Here is an 18310-nt window from a genome sequence, read left to right as displayed (position 1 = left end):
GTCTCCGCCGCCGCGGCGCCCTCTGGGAAACGGAGTCCCGGCCGGCGGCGCCAAATAGCTCGGGCGGCGGCGAGGCCAGGGCCCGTCAGCCCCACTCCAGATCAGCCGCTCCCGGCCCTTCCGGCCCGGGGCTGACTGGACGTACAGGTTGCCTTGCGAGACAGAACCGCACCCCGAGGGCTTCTGGGAGTCGCGCCGGCCTCGGAGCGCGCAGGCGCGGTTGCAGAGGGGGTGGAGCCTGCGGCGAGGGGCGGGGCCGTGGGGACGGGAATATGATATGATGGGCAGGGCAGGTAGCGTGGTCCTTGCGGGGTGTCACCCATCAGAATTGCGGGACGCGCAGACGCGCAATACTGGGCCTGGGCAGGGTCGAGACGTGACTGTGATGGGGTGTGAGCAGCAGCGTGCCTTCGGTGTCCGGTCTGCATTCCCCCTTGACCTGAGGTGGGTCCCCTCTCCTGTTACAGGAGCCTCCCTCATCTGTCACCCCATCCTCCAAATGCCAGACCCCAGCGACCGGCGGGTCGGGGCAGTCTTTCCCCAAACTTCTCTCTGGGTTGGCTCCTTTCTTTCATTCGCTTGTCATCCCCTGGGAGTGATCTGCCCAGCCTCGTAAATACCACCAATTCCCTGTCAATGAAAATAATAGAAGAATACTGTATAATAAAAATAGAAAGAGTTTTATTTGAGTCAAACTGAGGACTACAGCCCAGAAGGCAGCCTCCCAGATCATTCTGAGAAATTGCTCCAGAGAAGCATGGTTTTCAGCAGGTTTACATATTGTCAGAACAAAACGTTAAGCAAGTCAAGGATATGTTTCTTCAAGCTTTCAAAACAAACGCACCGCCACGCATACACGATGCCTTGGCGCCTGGGAAGGGAGTGTTACTGATGGAGCGCCAGCACTGGCATCCCAGGAAGGGAGGCAGCACACGCTTTACTTCTGGTCCATGTGCCCTTGTCTTTAATAATTAAAGCAGATGTACAATGAGTGTTTGATACGCCACAAACAAGCTATTTCAGTTCAGTTCAGTCGCTCAGTCGTGTCAGACTCTTTGCAAACCCATGTGCAGCACGCCAGGCCTCCCTATCCATCACCAACTCGCGAAGCTTGCTCAAACTCATGTCCATTGAGTCAGTGATGCCATCCAACCATCTCATCCTCTGTCGTCCCCTTCTGCTCCTGCCTTCAATCTTTTCCAGCATCAGGGTCTTTTCCAATGAGTCAGTGCTTTGCATCAGGTGGCCAAAGTACTGGAGGATTTTAGTTAGCGTAAAATTAAAATTAACTCACGTATAAGGCAGAATGACTTCCCCATAGCTTTTAAAATCCTGTCCAGAACATTTATCATTATCTGAGTTGCTGCTGCTGCTAAGTCGCTTCAGTTGTGTCCGACTCCGCTACCCCATAGACAGCAGCCCACCAGGCTCCGCCGTCCCTGGGATTCTCCAGGCAAGAACACTGGGGTGGGTTGCCATTTCCTTCTCCAATGCATGAAAGTGAAAAGTGAAAGTGAAGTCGCTCAGTCGTGTCTGACTCTTAGCGACCCCATGGACTGCAGCCTACCCGGCTCCTCCCTCCATGGGATTTTCTAGGCAAGAGTATCTGAGTTAGTTGACCCTTTTATGGGCTTACCTGGTGGCTCAGTTGTAAAGCACCCGCCTGCAATGCAGGGGTCGGGGGTTTGATCCCTGGGTCAGGAAGATCCCCTGGATGAGGAAATGGCAACTCACTCCAGTATTCTTGCCTGAAGACTCCCATGGACAGAGGAGCCTGGCAGGCTACTGTCCATAGGGTCGCAAAGAGTCGGACACGACTGAGCGACCACACACACACACACACACACACACACACGCTTCTCTCTTTATGATTTAGAACCAGGGAGACTGGCAGATGTGGGCTTGATCCTGGCACTGTGATGTCAGCCTCGAGTGAGGAGGCAACCTCATGGAGCCTCTGAGAGCCTCGGTTTTCTCGCGGGCATCACCGGGGTGTGGTGTGTCTCCTGGCCGGCGGCAAGGGGCTGAGCACGAGGTAGAGAAGGTTCAGTGAGCCCCGGCCTATAGAAGGTCCCCGTATACCTGTCTTCATTCTTGGGCTAGTTCACCAAGGTTGCGTGTTGTACCATGTACAGAGGATGAGGATCAGATGGTTAGACAGCATCACCGACTCCACGGGCAGGAAGTTTGTCACCTCCGGGAGATCCTGAAGGACAGGGAAGCCTGCGTGCTGCAGTCCGCGGGGTCGCCAAGAGTCGGACGCGACTGAGCGGCTGAACAGCCACCACCACCAATAGGACCGAGGTTGCTGCAGGCTCGCCGCTGTCACATCAGCAAGCTCCTCCTCCCGCCGGGGGCCCGGGTGTTGAGGCGGCTGCGGCAGCGGGGCCGAGGGGTCCCCCAGCCTTCTTGCCTGGGGCGTGCGTCTTCTGGTGCCGGATGAGCGCAGAGGAGAAGCTGAAGGCCTTGCCGCAGCCGCCACACTCGTAGGGCTTCTCGCCGGTGTGCACGATATGGTGCTGCACCAGGTAGGCGCGGTTGCTGAAGGCCTTGCCGCACTCGGGGCAGGCGTAGGGCCGCTCGCCTGTGTGCGTGCGCCGGTGCAGCGTCAGCGACGAGCCGTGGCTGAAGGCGCGGCCGCAGTCGCCGCACCGGAAGGGCTTCTCGCCCGTGTGCACCTTCTGATGCTCGAGCAGCGAGGACGCGTGGCCGAAGGCTGCGCCGCACTCCGGGCACTTGTAGGGCCGCGCGCCCGAGTGCGCCAGGTGGTGCTGCACCAGATGCGAGCGGTTGCTGAAGGCGCGGCCGCACGCCCCGCACGCGTAGGGCCGCTCGCCGGTGTGCGTGCGCCGGTGGCGGCTCAGGTGCGACACCTGCGTGAAGGCCTTGCCGCACTGCGCGCAGGCGAAGGGCTTCTCGCCCGTGTGGATGCGCCGGTGCTCGGTGAGCGAGGCGCTCTGGCTGAAGCGCGCGCCGCACTCGGGGCAGGCGAAGGGCTTCTCGCCCGTGTGCACGCCCCGGTGCTGCGCCAGGTGCGCGGCCTGCGTGAAGGCCTTGGCGCACTGGCCGCACGCGTAGGGCCGCTGGGCCGTGTGCGTGCGCTGGTGGCGGAGCAGCGCCGACGAGAAGCGGAAGGCCTTGTCGCAGCGCGCGCAGGCGAAGGGCTTCTCGCCCGTGTGGATGCGCTGGTGCTCCCGCAGCGACGAGCGGCTGCGGAAGGCCTTGGCGCACTCGGCGCAGGCGTAGGGCCGCTCGCCCGTGTGCACGCGCCGGTGCTGCGCCAGGTGCGTGGGACGCGCGAAGGCCTTGCCGCACTCGGCGCAGCGGTGAGGCCGCTCGCCCGTGTGCACGCGCCCGTGCGCCGCCAGGTAGGAGCCCTGGCTGAAGGCCTTGCCGCACTCGGCGCAAGCGTAGGGCCGCTCGCCCGTGTGCACGCGCCGGTGCTGCGCCAGGTGCGCGCTCTGGCTGAAGGCGCGCCCACAGTCCCCGCAGGGGAACGGCTTCTCGCCGGTGTGCGTCCTCTGGTGCAGCGTGAAGGCCGAGCAGTAGCTGAAGGCCTTGCCGCAGTCCCCGCACTTCCACGGCTTGCTGGGGCCGCCGCCCCCTCGCTCCTCCGCCGCCGCCGGCTCCGCGCTGGCGGCTGCCTTTTTCAGGGGCCTGCGCTTTCTTGGGGCGCCGCGCCTCTGGGGCCGGCAGTCGGCCTGAGGAGTCGGGGGGCTGCAGCTGGTCTCGGGGGTTCTGGCGGCGAGCTCATCTTGCTCGGGCACCCCGTCCCCGATGGGGTCTTCCTTGCGGGCCTCCTGCTTCGAACAGCTTTCCGGGTTCTCCGGCCCGTCCTTGACCCCACCCTCGGGTTTGGGGGTTTCTCCCAACTCGGAGCTCTGGGGAGCGGCGCCCTCCAGGAGTGCTTCCATCCCGGCTTTCCGAGCTGCTGCTGCCTCGATTTCACATCTTTGTTACGGGAAAAGGAGGGGGGCAGAGGGGCGGGGGGACGGAGAGAGAGAAAGAAGGAAGGAAGGAAAGAAAACAACGAAGAACCAAACAGGTCTGTCACCTGGCTCAGGCTGGGAAAGGGTCAGCGCGGGGGCTGTCTACTGGTCAGGCCGTTCTTTGTCCTGCGGCCCCCCGGCGCATTCTATTCAACAGGACATTGAACAGGATCCCGGGCTTCTCCTCTCTGATGCCAGCAGCACCCCATTACCCCCCGGTGTGGCAACCCCAAACGTCTCTAAACCCTGCTGCTAGGGGTTCAACTGCGTCCACGCAGAATGCATACTGAAGCCCTCGCTCCTGGTGCGTGGGACACGTGCTCACGGCAGGCAGTGTCCGCCGCTGGGGGCAGCCCCCGGGGCGGGCGGGCAAGTGGGGGGCCATCCTGGGGGTGATAGGTTGCTCCTGGCATCATCCCCTGAACACACCCTTCCCTGAAAGACCCTGGATCCAGACAGCCGTGTGTCTGCCCCCTGGGCCTGAGCCTCCTTGGAAACTGTCTTCCATGAAACTGGTCCCTGGTGCCAAAAAGGCTGGGGCCTGCTGCTTTAAGCTCTTGCCATGTATCAGCTCTTTATTCCACAGTGAGGCTCCTGGAAGCAGCAAGGCCAGGGCCCACACTGGGGCTGCCGGGCTCCAGAGCTTTCCCCTCTCCTCTCCCGCCTCCACTCAAAGTCACCAATGGCTCCATGAAAGCCTCACTCCTCTCCATGGCCCGCACAGCAGCCCCCCAATTTCAGCCTCTACCCCACCCTCCCCTGCTCTGAGCTTGCCCATCTCCAGCCAAAGGCCTCCTCCCTGTTCCACAGATGACTCTGGGCATGCTCCTGCCACAGGGCCTTTGCACTGGCTGCTCCATCTGCCTGGAAGGCTCATCCCCCAGTGCCGGCCTCACTGAAGAAGTGATGGTGTGAGCATTCCAGGCTGTGAGCACCGCAAGTACAAAGGGCCTAAGGTGGGACCACCACCAGGGTGACAGAGGAAACGTGAAGGGGCTGGGCACAGGGCATGGGGTGGAGGCGTGACCCGAGCAGAGAGCAGGGAGACTCGGAACGATGCATGAAGGCCAGGCGACGCAGGGTCTTTGTGCAGGGTGAGAGCTCTGCCGGCGGGACTGTGGGATCACCCCTCCGGCAGCCCTCAGGCTAGAGCGGGGCCTGGCTGGGTCCCCAGGGCAGGCAGTGGTACCCACCTCGTGGGTCTGGGAGCACCGGGTCCCATCCAGGTCTCTCGGGCTGGGGTGCCTGTCCTGGCTGCACGTGCCTCCCGCGTGGCTCCAGCTGACCTCTGTGCGAGAAAGCAGCAGGGACGTGAAGGCAGATGCCGGGGCAGATGCCGGACACAGGGCGTCCCCTCCGTGTGCGTGCGGGGACGGTAGGTGGAGTCAGGGCAGGTGGACCTGGGCCGGGCAGGTACACAAACAGGCAACCGAAGGCGAGACACAGACGTGCTCAGAGGCAGTCATGTCACCCTCAGACACACGCTGGGGTGGCACGCGACCATACTGGGGGAGGGAGGCAGCTAACACCATCCCTCCCCTTGGCACGCAGATGCCCTTACGCACCCATATGCTGTGGGTGACAAGGAGGCAGGCCATCTCACACACCTGCACAACTCCAAGTGCACACACGGCTGCACACACGGTAAGTCACACGTGGCAGCTGCCCCACAGGCAGGCCCGGCCTGGCCCCCCCCCCGCAGTGGCACACCGTCACAGGCCGAGTCACGTGGTGGGCAGCGCTTCACACAGGCCGGGTCACAGGTGTGCAGGGTCTCCCCCACGCGCAGACACACACACAAACACACCTCCACGCTCCTGAGGCTTCTCATAAGCACCCCGGGCAGGGCCCTCCACACGCAGGCACGCTCAGGCACACACAGACCATCCGGCTCCAGGCTGGCAGACACACCTGCAGAGTCATCCCACACAGGTGCACACCCGGGAACTGTGGAATTACATACCTCACACCTAGCCAGGAGAACAAACTCCACACATGCTCCAAGTCACACAAAGACAGACGTCCCCAAATGCTCGAATTCTCGGGCAGAGGCCGTGAGGGTCAGGCACGTGCAAACCGATGGTGACCCTTGGGGACGGACTCACGAAGTCACACGCACAGGTTCACGGGCACGAAGTTCTGGTTTGACAGGCGGGCTCACACGCACGGTGACACAGGCAGATGCACGTCTGCACCGGGACAAACTTCTGGAGTGGCACGCGGGGCGGGTGAGGACCGTATCGGGGACACACGGACACGCACGGGGACACGCGCACAACACCCGCGCATGCGCACACCACACCTCGGCGCCCTCGCCTCGGGACCAGCTTCGAAGGCCTCGCGCGGCTCCCGCCAAGCCTGGCGGGTTCGAGTCAGTTCCCCCACCGTCTCTGGCCCTACCTGGTCCACGCGGACCCCCGGCGGCCCCTCGTCCCGCGGTGGCGCGGACATGCAGGCCTCACGGAGCACGGCAGCAGCCTCCATAGTCGGGCCCAAGCGCCGGGCCTACCCGCAGTGTGCACGCGCGCCGGGAGAGCTGTGGCCCGCTCGGCTCCCAAGAACTACAACTCCCAGAAGGCGCCGCGCTGCGCCCACTCAGCGACTGAGGCCCCCCGCGCCGGCGTCACAGAAACTACAACTCCCAGAAGGCCCTGCGTCGGCACGCTGTGGATGAAGACGCTCAGCCTCTCCAGGAGCCCGAGGAGGGCGGGGCCGATAAGTGGGGGCGGGACTCTGCCTCCTCAAAGAGGGGGCGGAGCCAACAGGCGGAGTCCGCAGAGCCTCGAAAGACTGAGGATCAGAGAGGCTAAGTCAGCCACCCCAGGTCACACAGCACTGTGGTTGGCAAGCCACAGTTCACCATTAAGCAGTGGAAGCCATTTGTCTCAGACGATTGCTGTAGTTCCAGCTCAGAGCAGAGAAGGTGAAAAACTCATTGACGTGGGCAAATGATTATAGTAGAGAGCTTGAAATAGGAGTCAGTATTGGCCTGCCATCACTGTAAAGTGCTTCTCCATAGAATTAGACTTCCTAAATTATTCTCTTCTTAGGGTGAGGCTTCGTAAATTATTCACTTGGCTATCAGAGAAATGGGCACAAGCTCATTTTTAGATAGTTGGGAAGGCAGAGAAACATGTGAACGTACAACCATGTATGACATGACAAATGTATGTCACCGGAATCACAATGCCCTGTGAGACACCATATTACTTTATGTACTCCCAAGGCTGCGCATTAGACTGTAACACTTGCTTTTATTATTAAATTGAAGCATAGTCGCTGTACAATATTATGTTTCAGGTATACAGCATAGCGATTCACGATTTTTAAAGGTTACACTCCATTTATAGTTAGTATAAAATATTAGCTATATTTTGTATTTAGCACAATATGTGCTTGTAGATTATTTTATACATAGTAATTTGTGTTTCTTAAGCCCATACTCCTATTTTATGCCTTCCACCTTCCCTGTCTCTGCTGGCTATGCTCTCTTTACCCTTCAGATTTTTATTTCGTATGTAGACCTCCACAGGCGTTGTGGGTTTCCCTGTCCTTCTGGAAGCTTCCAGCTCAGTATGGTAAGAATATGCCCAGTGGCCCTCCCAGCGTGGGCCTCACGGAGCAGAACCTCCCTCCAACCTACAGACCCGGGAGCGTGAGGTTAAAGGATTGTTCTCTTAAGCCACCAAGTCCTTTTTTTTTTTGTGGTTTAATTTTACATTTGAAGATTTAAAAAATACCTCTTACACATTCCATAAACCATACAGGTTTATGGGAGGGAGCTCAGAAGACAAGCATTTTTTTCTAATCACTAAAAAGCTCCCCCCCCCCGCCTCGTTAAAAAAAAGCGGGAATTAATCCAATACAAGAAAGGACCTTTCTACTCAAGTACATGGTGTGGACATGTGATAAAGAAAAACATTTTATTATGCTCATTTCATTATTTCATGGTTAGCAGAGAAAATGGTGTATGAGTAGAAAGTGAGGCAGGGTACAGAGGGAGGGCACCATCTCCGCCCCACAGTGGACTTCACGGAGGGGGCGCGTGTGAAGGGCTGGGGGTGGCTGGGACTGACTCAGTTGACGGGTCCGCCTGGGGCCTGGCTCTTCTCCACGTAGTGGCCGTTGGGACTGGTCAGACACCCCATGTGGCCCGCTTGGGCCTCCTCACAGCAGGCTGGGCTCGGAACGGTAGCATTTCTTATAGGGTGTGCTTTAGGGCTTCAACAGGAATTGAGTAAAGCAGGAGCAAGCCACTGATGTGAAGAACCGACTCAATGGAAAAGACCCTGGTGCGGGGAAAGATTGAGGGCAGGAGGAGAAGAGGACGACAGAGGATGAGATGGTTGGATGGCGTCACCGACTCAATGGGCATGAGTTTGAGCAAGTCTGGGAGATGGTGAAGGACAGGGAGGCCTGGCGCACTGCAGTCCACGGGGTCGCAAAGGGTCAGACACAACTGAGCACCTGAACAACAACAAAGCCACTGGATGGAGGGGTGGCTCATTATACACAGCAGTTTATTGGCAGTGAGCTGCCTGAGACAGAGGCAGAGCCCGGAGACGAGGCCGAAGGGGTAGGCCAGGTAATTCAGGGTGCTGCTGGCCTGAAGAACTTTCCCCGAGGGACTTCCCTAGCCTGCCAGTGGTTAAGGCTCTGCACTCCCACTGCAAAGGGGCACGGATTTGAACCCTGGTGTTGGAACTAAGATTCCCAGAAGTTGTGTAGCACGGTGGAAAAAAAAAAAGCAGACTGATGTTAGCTGTTGAGCACATCTACAGAATAACTTCACAGAAACATCTGAGTCTGGTCCAATCCCTGGCTGCCGGAGCCTGGCCAAGGCGACACATGAAACTAACCATCACAGGAATTCTCCCGGGGAAAGTGGGCGGGGAGAGAGTGTGCAGACAACCAGCGGGGAAAGAGAGATAAGATCAAAGTCAGCTCTCAGGAGAGTTAGAAAAATCACCAATGATCCTTAAAGAAAAAAAAAAAGGAAATCAGCCAAATGTAAACCAGGGTAAATACAGTTTGTTCTCAGTCCCCGGCGGAGACATACCGAGACACACCCACACGCATTTCTGAAACGAGGTGGCACCAAGCCTCAGCGAACACTTGAGGGCGCAGTGGCGCCACAGAAAGACGACTAAAATCCGTTCAAACTAAACCGTTTTCTTTTTTCCTGAAATAAGAATGATAAAAGATTTCCGTGGAAGGTTCTGAGGTCCAGGGCTAGCGGAGGAGAGGCAAAGAAGTCACTCTAAGCTGGATTGGGGTCCTCTGCCCCTTAGGCCAAGAGATGCGATGTTAGCAACCCCCTCTCTCCGGGAACAATCCTTGCAAAGGGGGCTCCTGGAAGCACAGGGAATACGTTTGAAATGGCCACGTTTTCCCCGAACGCAAAATTTGTAAGAAAAGGGATACAGTCTTCAAAAATCACCACGTTCCTGTCCCACCTCCTCCCCAGGGCCTGGATCCAAGCCGGTGGGGTGAGAGAGGAAATAAAGGTTGTCATGACGACGGTGGGACTGGTAGTGACGAGCGCGGGGCTGACTGGGTGATGATGACGCTGCCCTGGCGACTGGTGGTTAGGAGTCCACGCACTTGCCTTGAGTGGGACCTGGGTTCAAACCCTGATTCCACTACCTCCTAGCTGAACGTCCTGGGACAAGTTATTTAACCTCGCTGTGCCTCGTATCACAGATGGTGACTGCAGCCATGAAATTAAAAGACGCTTGCTCCTTGGAAAGAAAGCTATAACCAACCTAGACAGCTTAGTAAAAAACACAGACGTTACTTGCCGACAGAGGTCCGTCTAGTCAAAGCTATGCTTTTAACAGTAGTCATGTATGGGTGTAAGAGTTGGACTATAAAGAAAGCTGAGCGCCGAAGAATCGATGCTTTTGAACTGTGGTGTTGGAGAAGACTCTTGAGAGTCCCTTGGACTGCAAGGAGATCCAACCAGTCCATCCTAAAATAAATCAGTCCTGACTATTCATTGGAAGGACTGATGCTGAAGCTGAAGCTCCAACACTGTGGCCACCTGAGGCGAAGAACTGGCTCATTGGAAAAGACCCTGATGCTGGGAGAGACTGAAGGCAGGAGCTCAGAAGGGAATGACAGTGGGTAAGGTGGCCGGATGGCATCAGTGACTCGAAGGACATGAGTCTGAGTGAGCTCCGGGAGTTGGTGATGGACAGGGAGGCTTGGGGTGCTGCCATCCATGGGGTCGCAAAGAGTTGGACATGACTGAGCAACTAAACTCAGCTGAACTGTGCCTTGTCTGTGAAAGGGGCATATTAGCTTGTGGAGAGGAGCAAATGAATTAAATTTGTGACATCTTCGGGAGAAAAAGCCGGATGTCTTAAGTACTTACTCCCCCTCAGATTTAGTGTAACAGAAAGGTGACAGTGTCAATTTAGCAGGTTATTGTTGTCTAGTCCCTAAGTCTGACTCTTTGTGACCCCATGCATGGACGGTAGCCCACCAGGTTCCTCTGTCCATGGGATTCTCTAGGCAAGAATACTGGAGTGGGTTACCATTTCCTCCTCCAAGGGATCTTCCCGACCCAGGGATCGAACCTGCGACTCTTGCATCTCATGCATTGGCAGGCATATTCTTTACCACTGTGCCACTTGGGAAGCCCATATATATTTGCATCACATTGTAAACACATTTATAATTATATAAAATACAGAATAGAAACTGGGGTTTCTTCAGCCCAAACCTTTCCTAGGCTTTGTTTAAACTTTATTCTATATGGGGGTGTAGCTGATTAACAATGCTGTGATCGTTTCAGGTGAACATGCTGTTGTACAGCAGAAGTTAACCCAACATTGTAAAGCAATTATACTTCAATTAAACTCCTCTTCTAAACAGTGGAAGCACCAATGCAGCTGGGGCGCCAGTGGGGTCAAAGGTCTGGGGGCTCAAGTTGTGGAGAGTGGGGCTCGTCAAGGTCTAGGAGGTGACCTGGGGACAAGCAGCTGAGGTCCTTTGCAGGACGAGATCACTGGGAGGAGATCAGGCCCTCGAAGGTCAGGGAGGTTGCCTTCATCCTTCAACCATGACAGTTACTTAGTAATGGGCCGTGTGTGCATGTTGGGCACTGCACAAGTTCTCAGACCTGGGAGTCAGACTGACCCTTCCCCCCACCCCCAAATTTCCTACTCCAAGGTGATTTTCACAGGCCACTTGCTTCTTTACAGCAATTGTTGACAACCCAGCTTCACAAAAATCTTCTGTCAGAGAAAGGAATGTAGAGAGAGCGAATGTGGAAAATGTGATCCGCTGGAACTGGTAGCTCCCGGGGTGTCAGACAGATGTTGAATATTGCTGTGTCCCTCAGATTTAAAATATCCGGGTGAAAAATGATAAAGATGATCCTATTGGCAAAGCAGAAATAGAGACACAAGCGTAGCGAACAAATGTATGGATACCAAGGGGGGAAGGCGGGGTGAGATGACTTAGGAGGTTGAAATTGACACACATACACCATAGGTATAAAACCCAGAGCTAATGAGGACCTACCGTACAGCACAGACCTCTGCTTAATGCCCTGTGGTGACCTAGATGGGCAGGAAGCCCAAAAGGGAGAGGATCTACGTGTATGTCCATGCATGGCCGATTCACTTTGCTGTACCGCAGAAATGAACGCAACACCATAAAGCAACTATACTCCATTAAAAATTGATTACAAAATAAAATGAAATAGCCAAGGTGCCTCATTGCACAGTTTGGGAACCATTGGTATATTCCCCGGCTAAATGTGTATTCTCAGCATGTAAAGAGATTGTATGGAGGAGGAAATGGCAACCCACTCCAGTATTCTTGCCTGGGAAATCCCATGGAGAGAGGAGCCTGGTGGGTGCATTCTATGGTGCTGTGAAGAGTCGGACACGAATGAAGCGACTTAGCACACGTGCAAAGAGATTATATGGTGTATGAGGCTTGGTAATCTTGCTTTTTATCCTTTAACAACACATAGCAAGAACTATTTTTTCTTGTCATTAAGACTTCTTTCCTGCAATATATTTAAATGGCTTCCAGTGTTGGACCAGCACTTTCTAAAAATGTTGACTTTATTCACTATTACTATATTTAACACCCACATAGGTTCAATACCACCATCATCACCACAATCAGGATGCAGAATGTTTCCACTACCCCCAAACCCTCCTCCGTTTCCCGCTTTTGTAATCACATCCTGCCTCTTCCCCCAGCCCCTGTCAACAACCAATCTGGTTGCCATCTCTGTAATTTCGCCTTTATCAGGCTATCAGACAAGTGGATCAGAGACATCTTTAAGAGGATGGAATGTCCTGGTTGCCATGGTAACCTGCAGCGGAAAGTGCCACTCAATCAGAGAAAGGAATTCAGAAATCAAGAGAAAGAATAGACACATTGATTTATTTTTTGGTGTGTGTGTGGGGGAGTTAGATCAGTCCCATCCCCTGCAGTTCATGTCACGCTATGTCACTTCAGGCGTGTCCGACTGTCTGCAACCTTATGGACCGTAGCCCACCAGGCTCCTCTGTCAATTAATTTCCCAGACAAGAAAACTGGAGTGGGTTGCCATTTCCTTCTCCAGGGGATCTTCCCGACCCAGGGATCGAACCTGCATATCTTGCATCTCCTGCACTGGCAGGTGGGTTCTTTACTATGAGCACCACCTGAGAAGCCCTCGTGTCAGGGATTCCTAGCCCTCCTCTGTAGCTGCGGTGAGTTTTGAGGTGAAATTCCCTACAGGCATCTCTCCAGGGACCCCTCCTCACTGATTTCCAGGGTGGCCGCTGCTGCCCAAGCCTGCACAGAACAAGCTCTCTTTATGTTAGACATAATCTCCATGCACACACATCTTGTAGTTTTCCACTGTCAACTATTAATACAGATTGGCACTTGCCATTAGCACTTGCCACCCACCTCCGCAAGGATTAAATCGGGTGCTGCTGCAACTGCTGACCTTCAGCACCCCCTGAAAGGAGTGCAGGGTGAGGAGCAGAAAGGAGGCGCTCTGTGCTCGGGGAAAAGCTGGCCGGACAGGCCTTCAGGAGCTGATTTTATGAGCCCAGTTCTCCTATCTCCTCATACCTAGAAGAGCACTAAACTAATTCATGGTGATGACTGCTTCTCGTAACTAGCAGAAAGCCTCATCAGACTAGCAGAAGCCTTCTGGGAAAACATGTGCTTGATTGCATGCATTCCCCCTTCACCAAAATCACATCTATACTGACCTTACCCCTACCTCAGAGCAGTTTCTCAGAGCTACCTGAGGTGCTGTCTCCTGGGTTGCAGTCCTCATTTCAACCCAAATAAAAATTAACTCACGACTTTCATGTTGTGCTTTTTTTTTTTTTTAACTGGACAATACTCAGTAACAAAACTATATCACTTATTTTCTGTTTCAATTTAAGGGAATGCCTCTGCGTTCATGAAGCCTGGGACGGTGGCTCAGATGGTAAAGAATCTGCCTGCAACGCAGGAGACCCGGGTTCAGTCCCTGGGTTGGGAACATCCCCTGGAGGAGGAAATGGCAGCCCACTCCAGTATCCTGGCCTGGAGAATTCCACGGACAGAGGAGCCTGGCTACAGTCCATGGGGTCGCGAAGAGGCGGACATGACTAGGCGACCAACTCACCGAGTTCATAAAGTACCTATCAGACCACTAGATGGCGCCCTTGAATCGTTCATAAAGTACCCATCAGACCACTAGATGGCGCCCTTGAATCGTGAAAAAGTTAGGTCTTTTTTCATGAAAAACAATTTTTTCCCCCTGTTGTGAAACATAACGCATGTAGAAAAGTACAAGACTTTACAATGCAGTAAACTTCAACAGTAATCACATCTAACCATACCCACTTCTTGGTGAAACCATAACTTTTGTTATTCCCAAAGATTTTTTTCCCTTGTTTCCTTTCATTGCTACCCTCTGCCCTCCCTGAGGACAGGAGTATCCATGCAGTGCTGTTGTCTGAGAGGGTAATTTTGTTTCAGCTGTGATTGGCCTTTACATATGTTAATGCGTATGCTACATGGTCCTGGAAATCATGTTCAAAGGGACTTCCCTTGTGGCGCTAGTGGTAAAGAACCCACCTGCCAATACAGGAGATGTAAGAGACACGGGTTCCATCCCTGGGTCGGGAAGATCCCCTGGAGGAGGGCATGGCAACCTGCTCCGGGATTCCCGCCTGGAGCCTCCCATGGACAGAGGAGCCTGGTGGGCTGCAGTCCACGGGGTCAGAAGAGGCAGATGTGACTGAAGGGGTTTAGCACGCACGTGTGCATCTTGCCTAACACATCTGTGAGACTGAACTGTGTTGTTGCACGTAGCTGTCTTTTTAAAAATATTTATTTATTTGGCTGCACAGGAGTCTTAGTTGTGGCACGAAGGATCTTAAGTTGCAGCATGTGGGATCTAGGTCCCTGACCGGGGGTCGAACCCGGGTCCCCTGGATTTCGAGGTCAGTCTTAGCCACTGGATCACCAGGGAAGTTCTCATTTGGTCATTTTAATAGTTTTTTTTTTTTTTTTTTTGTAATTTAGGTCCATTTTATCTCCAGCATATTACATTTTTTTCTTTTTTTTTCGTTAAGTTTCCCTATATTTTGAAGTCAATGGGCATTCGTGTGGTTTCTGGTTTGACACTGCTAGGGATTCTTGTACGTGTCTGGGTGCTCAATGCGTCACCGTCAAATACACGTGCAGGAGTGGAACTGCTTTGTCATAAATTTATGTATGTTCGACTTTAGTAGATTCTGCCAAGTTTGCTGTGACGGCCTCCGCAATAGTGGATGAGTATTCCCACGTACCTTCCATTGTGAAGCGTGGCAGTGAGCTGTTTGCTGCCGGCCGTATGTGGGGTTGCAGTCCTATCCCGTCACGTTTCCTTCTGCGTGTCCCCGACTGCTAGCCCGTTTGTGGATGTTCTTCATCTGTTGAATGGCGGTTCAGGGTTGTTCTCTCTGACGGATTCGTCCAAGTTTCTTCCCCAGTGTTTTCTTCTCACGTTTTTTCCTCTTCTTTTGGCTTTATAGAAGTCATTTCCATGTTCAAGACATGAACATATGCTCAAAGAGAGGTGTTGGAGATAATTTCCCACATTATAGCTTGACTTTGCGTTCCTTTCATTGTGTGTGTGTGATTAACAGAGGGCTTAGTTTTCATGTAGTCAAAACAATTGCTCTGGTTTACAGTCTAAACAGACCTTAAAGCAATGTGTCTCCTACTATCTTCTATGAGTTTTATTGATTTTGAATTTACTTTTCCTTCTTACTTTTTGTCTTTTATCTTTTAAAAATTTTCTTGGCTTATAGTTGCTTTACTGTGTTGTGTTAGTTTAGATTATGTTTCTATGTGGAGGGCACATAATTTTAAGAATAATTTGGGCTTGAGAAAATTTCACGTTCTCTCCTAATAGTGGAGAATCGGTCTAAAGCCATTTATTGAAATGCCTTTACTTTCTTCACTTCCCTGCAATTCTGTCTTTTCATATAAATTAAATAAACATTTGTGTGTTGGCTCAGTTCTTTGCTATCTTTGCTAGCTCATCAGTCAGATTTCCTTAATTTTAGTTTAATTGACATTTTAATTAAAGTTTTACTTTAATTAACAGTTTGATTTTAATTTAAAGTTTTAATTTAATTGAAATTTAAAATGTTTATTTTAATTGACACTTGAATTTTAATTGAATTTCTGTAGCTTTGAGATAAGCATTGCTTTCCACTAGAGTAGGTCCTTTATCTTCCCACAAAACTTTTAGATTTGGTTTGTCTAGTTTCACACACACACACGTACACACATTCACACATACACACACACTCTCGTGGGATTTTCACTGGGATGGCACAAACTATAGGCTGATATGACTGCAGCCATGAAATTAACAGACGCTTGCTCCTTAGAAGAAAAGCTATGACAAACGTTGTTGTTTTTCAGAATCTCAGTCGTGTCCAACTCTTTGCGACCCCATGAATCGCACCACACCAGGCCTCCCTGTCCATCACCAACTCCCAGAGTCCACCCAAACCCATGTCCATTGAGTCGCTGATGCCATCCAACCATCTCATCCTCTGTCGTCCCCTTCTCCTCCTGCTCTCAATCCTTCCCAGCATCAGGGTCCTTTCCAATGAGTTGACTCTTCGCATCAGGTGGCCAAAGCATTGGAGTTTCAGCTTCAGCATCAGTCCTTCCAATGAACACCCAGGACTGATTTCCTTTAGGATGGACTGGTTGGATCTCCTTGCAGTCCAAGGGACTCTAAAGAGTCTTCTCCAACACCACAGTTCACAAGCATCATTTCTTCGGCGCTCAGCTTTCTTCACTGTCCAACTCGCACATCCATACATGACCACTGGAAAAACCATAGCTTTGACTAGACAGGTCTTTGTCTAGTGATGTCTCTGCTTTTTAGTAAGCTGTTTAGGTTTGTTATAGCCTTTTTCCCAAGGAGTAAGCGTCTTTTAATTTTGTGGCTGCAGTCACCATCTGCAGTGATTTGGAGCCGAGGAAATCAAGTCCGTCTCTGTTCCCATTTCCCCTCATCTATGACATTAAGCAACATTTAGCAATGCAGGGGTACAGGAATAGTAATCTGAGCAGCAGTCCCAAGGAACCCCTACAGTTGGTGCCTTGAAAGAATCAAACGGTATTTATAGGAAGCTGTCAGTGTCTGAACGACCCAAAGATGGCCCGCACTTTCCCACCACCCGGGCTTTCAGAAGGAGCACGGAACGGGGTCCCCTTCGTCCTGCCAGGGCTGTCCCGGCGCCCCCGGGCGCAGGCCGTCTCCCACTGCCCGCTCCTGTGGACCTGCCTCGTCACCCCCCTCGGGGACAGCCTCGTCCTGTGCTGGTCGGCTGCGGTCCTCGTCCACACGCCCGTGTGCTTCTTCCTTGGCGGCCTGTCCTTCCTGGACACGTGTGCCTCCGTGTCCACAGTGCCCCGGGTCTGCTCGGCCGCTGGGTGGCCGTCCCCATCACCTCTCCAGGACTTGGCCAGGCAACCGTGGGGCTGTGCCCGGGGCTTGTGGCGTGTCTCCCGTGGGCCACTGCAGTCGGTGACTGCGCTGTGGCCGTGGGTGTCGCCCTGTGGGCCGGGACCTCGTGGACCTCAGCCTTCCTGTGGCCCATGGTCCCCGTGACGACCACGCCCTTGGAGTCATCGCGTGGCTTCTCGTGTGAGCTCCTGGCCCTGCCCAAGCCTGCCTGCTCTGACCAGCGAGTCGCTCGTGCTGGGCGCCGGTGCCCTGACCCTGCGGGCTCCTTCCGCCTGTCGTGGCCTCCTCCGGGATGGTCCTGGTGGCCGTGCTGCAGTCGCAGTCCACGGAGGGCCGCGGCAAGGTGTTCCCCACGAGTGGCTTGCACCTCACAAGGGAGGCCCTGCTCCCTGGCACGGCCATCTCCACGGACGTGCTGCCCCGAGCCAAGACCATCCACGACCGAGACAAGGTCATCTCCGTGACCCACGGTGTCCTCATCCCCATGGTGAGGCCCGTCATCTGCGGCCTGTGCAACAAGGACGTGAAGGGCCTTCAGGACAGGCTGGGGGAAAGGCCTGACCTCTGAGACACGGTGTCGATGGGAGAAGAAATAAATTACTACTATGGATGCTTAATCTAGGCTGTGGACTCTGTCCTCTCAATAATTCTATGGATGATGTGTTAGACACAGACACACAGACATATACACAGACACACACACACAAACTCAAACACACAAACTTTATTTTTAAAAAGCAATCATATACTATTTCCTCTGAGGAAGGGAAGCAGGAGGCAGTTGTTGTTTAGTCCTTAAGTCGTGTCCAACCCTGCGACCCCATGGACTGTAGCCCGCCAGGCTCCTCTGTCCACGGGATTCTCCGGGCAAGAACAGTGCAGTGGGTTGCCATGCCCTCCTCCAGGGGATCTTCCCGACGCAGGGGTGGAACCCAGGCCTCCTGCATTAGCAGGCAGATTGCTTCCCACTGAGTTAGCAGGGAAGCCCAAGACCCAGTTAAGCAGTTCAAAGGCTAGGACCTAGGTTCCGTGTGTGTGTGTGTGTGTGTGTGTGTGTGTGTCTGTGTGTCTGTGTGTGTCTGTGTGTGTGTGTCTGTGTGTGTCTGTGTGTCTGTGTGTGTGTCTGTGTGTGTGTGTCTGTGTCTGCGTGTGTCTGTGTGTGTGTGTCTGTGTGTGTCTGTGTGTGTGTGTGTGTGTGTGTGTGTGGTGCGGATGAGAAAGGGAATGTCCCAGAGATTCTGCATGGCTGGAGCGGGGAGGGGTGGACAGGCAGTCCCCGTCCTGTGCTGACCTACTCCCACAGCTGGTTACAGGGCCCAGAGGCCCG

At 53.8% G+C, this 18310-nt stretch overlaps 2 protein-coding genes and 1 long non-coding RNA gene across 8 annotated transcripts in view; 1 reads left to right on the top strand and 2 right to left on the bottom strand.

Annotated features, from left to right (window-relative positions):
• Positions 1–659: 659 nt before the first annotated feature.
• On the bottom strand, positions 660–6623 carry ZNF835 (zinc finger protein 835). Of its 6 annotated transcripts, none has more exons than XR_014060151.1 (5): positions 6390–6593; positions 5183–5277; positions 2083–3951; positions 1637–1710; positions 660–1254 (listed from the first exon to the last, which is right to left on the bottom strand). XR_014060151.1 is itself a non-coding variant. In XM_081512231.1 (4 exons), the coding sequence occupies exons 3-4, from the start codon at positions 5209–5211 to the stop codon at positions 2331–2333; spliced, it is 1650 nt and encodes a 549-aa protein (XP_081368357.1). In that variant the 5' UTR covers positions 5212–5277; positions 5953–6178; positions 6390–6538; the 3' UTR covers positions 660–2330. The 6 variants fall into 6 exon arrangements, 2 of the variants coding, with proteins under 2 accessions (XP_081368357.1, XP_081368356.1); XR_014060152.1 differs by adding an exon at positions 5953–6178 and having other exon boundaries at positions 1637–3951; positions 6390–6538; XR_014060150.1 differs by having other exon boundaries at positions 660–1485; positions 1637–3951.
• Positions 6624–7223: 600 nt separating this feature from the next.
• Positions 7224–18310, bottom strand: part of LOC145514482 (uncharacterized) — a 30140-nt gene continuing 19053 nt past the window's right edge. Inside the window, exon 2 of the long non-coding RNA XR_014060178.1 lies at positions 7224–8278. This is a non-coding gene — a long non-coding RNA (uncharacterized LOC145514482). The remainder of the gene's footprint in view (positions 8279–18310) is intronic.
• LOC145514472 (olfactory receptor 5P81-like) lies at positions 8595–17802 on the top strand. Its single transcript, XM_081512325.1, has 2 exons — positions 8595–9695; positions 16609–17802. Exon 2 carries the CDS (start codon positions 17276–17278, stop codon positions 17549–17551), a length of 276 nt encoding a protein of 91 aa, XP_081368451.1. The 5' UTR covers positions 8595–9695; positions 16609–17275; the 3' UTR covers positions 17552–17802.

This window comes from Giraffa tippelskirchi, chromosome 7 (assembly GCF_054371585.1).
Source record: "Giraffa tippelskirchi isolate mGirTip1 chromosome 7, T2T-mGirTip1v1.2.pri, whole genome shotgun sequence".
NCBI lineage: Eukaryota > Metazoa > Chordata > Mammalia > Artiodactyla > Giraffidae > Giraffa > Giraffa tippelskirchi.
This window is presented reverse-complemented; position numbering and strand designations above follow the sequence as displayed.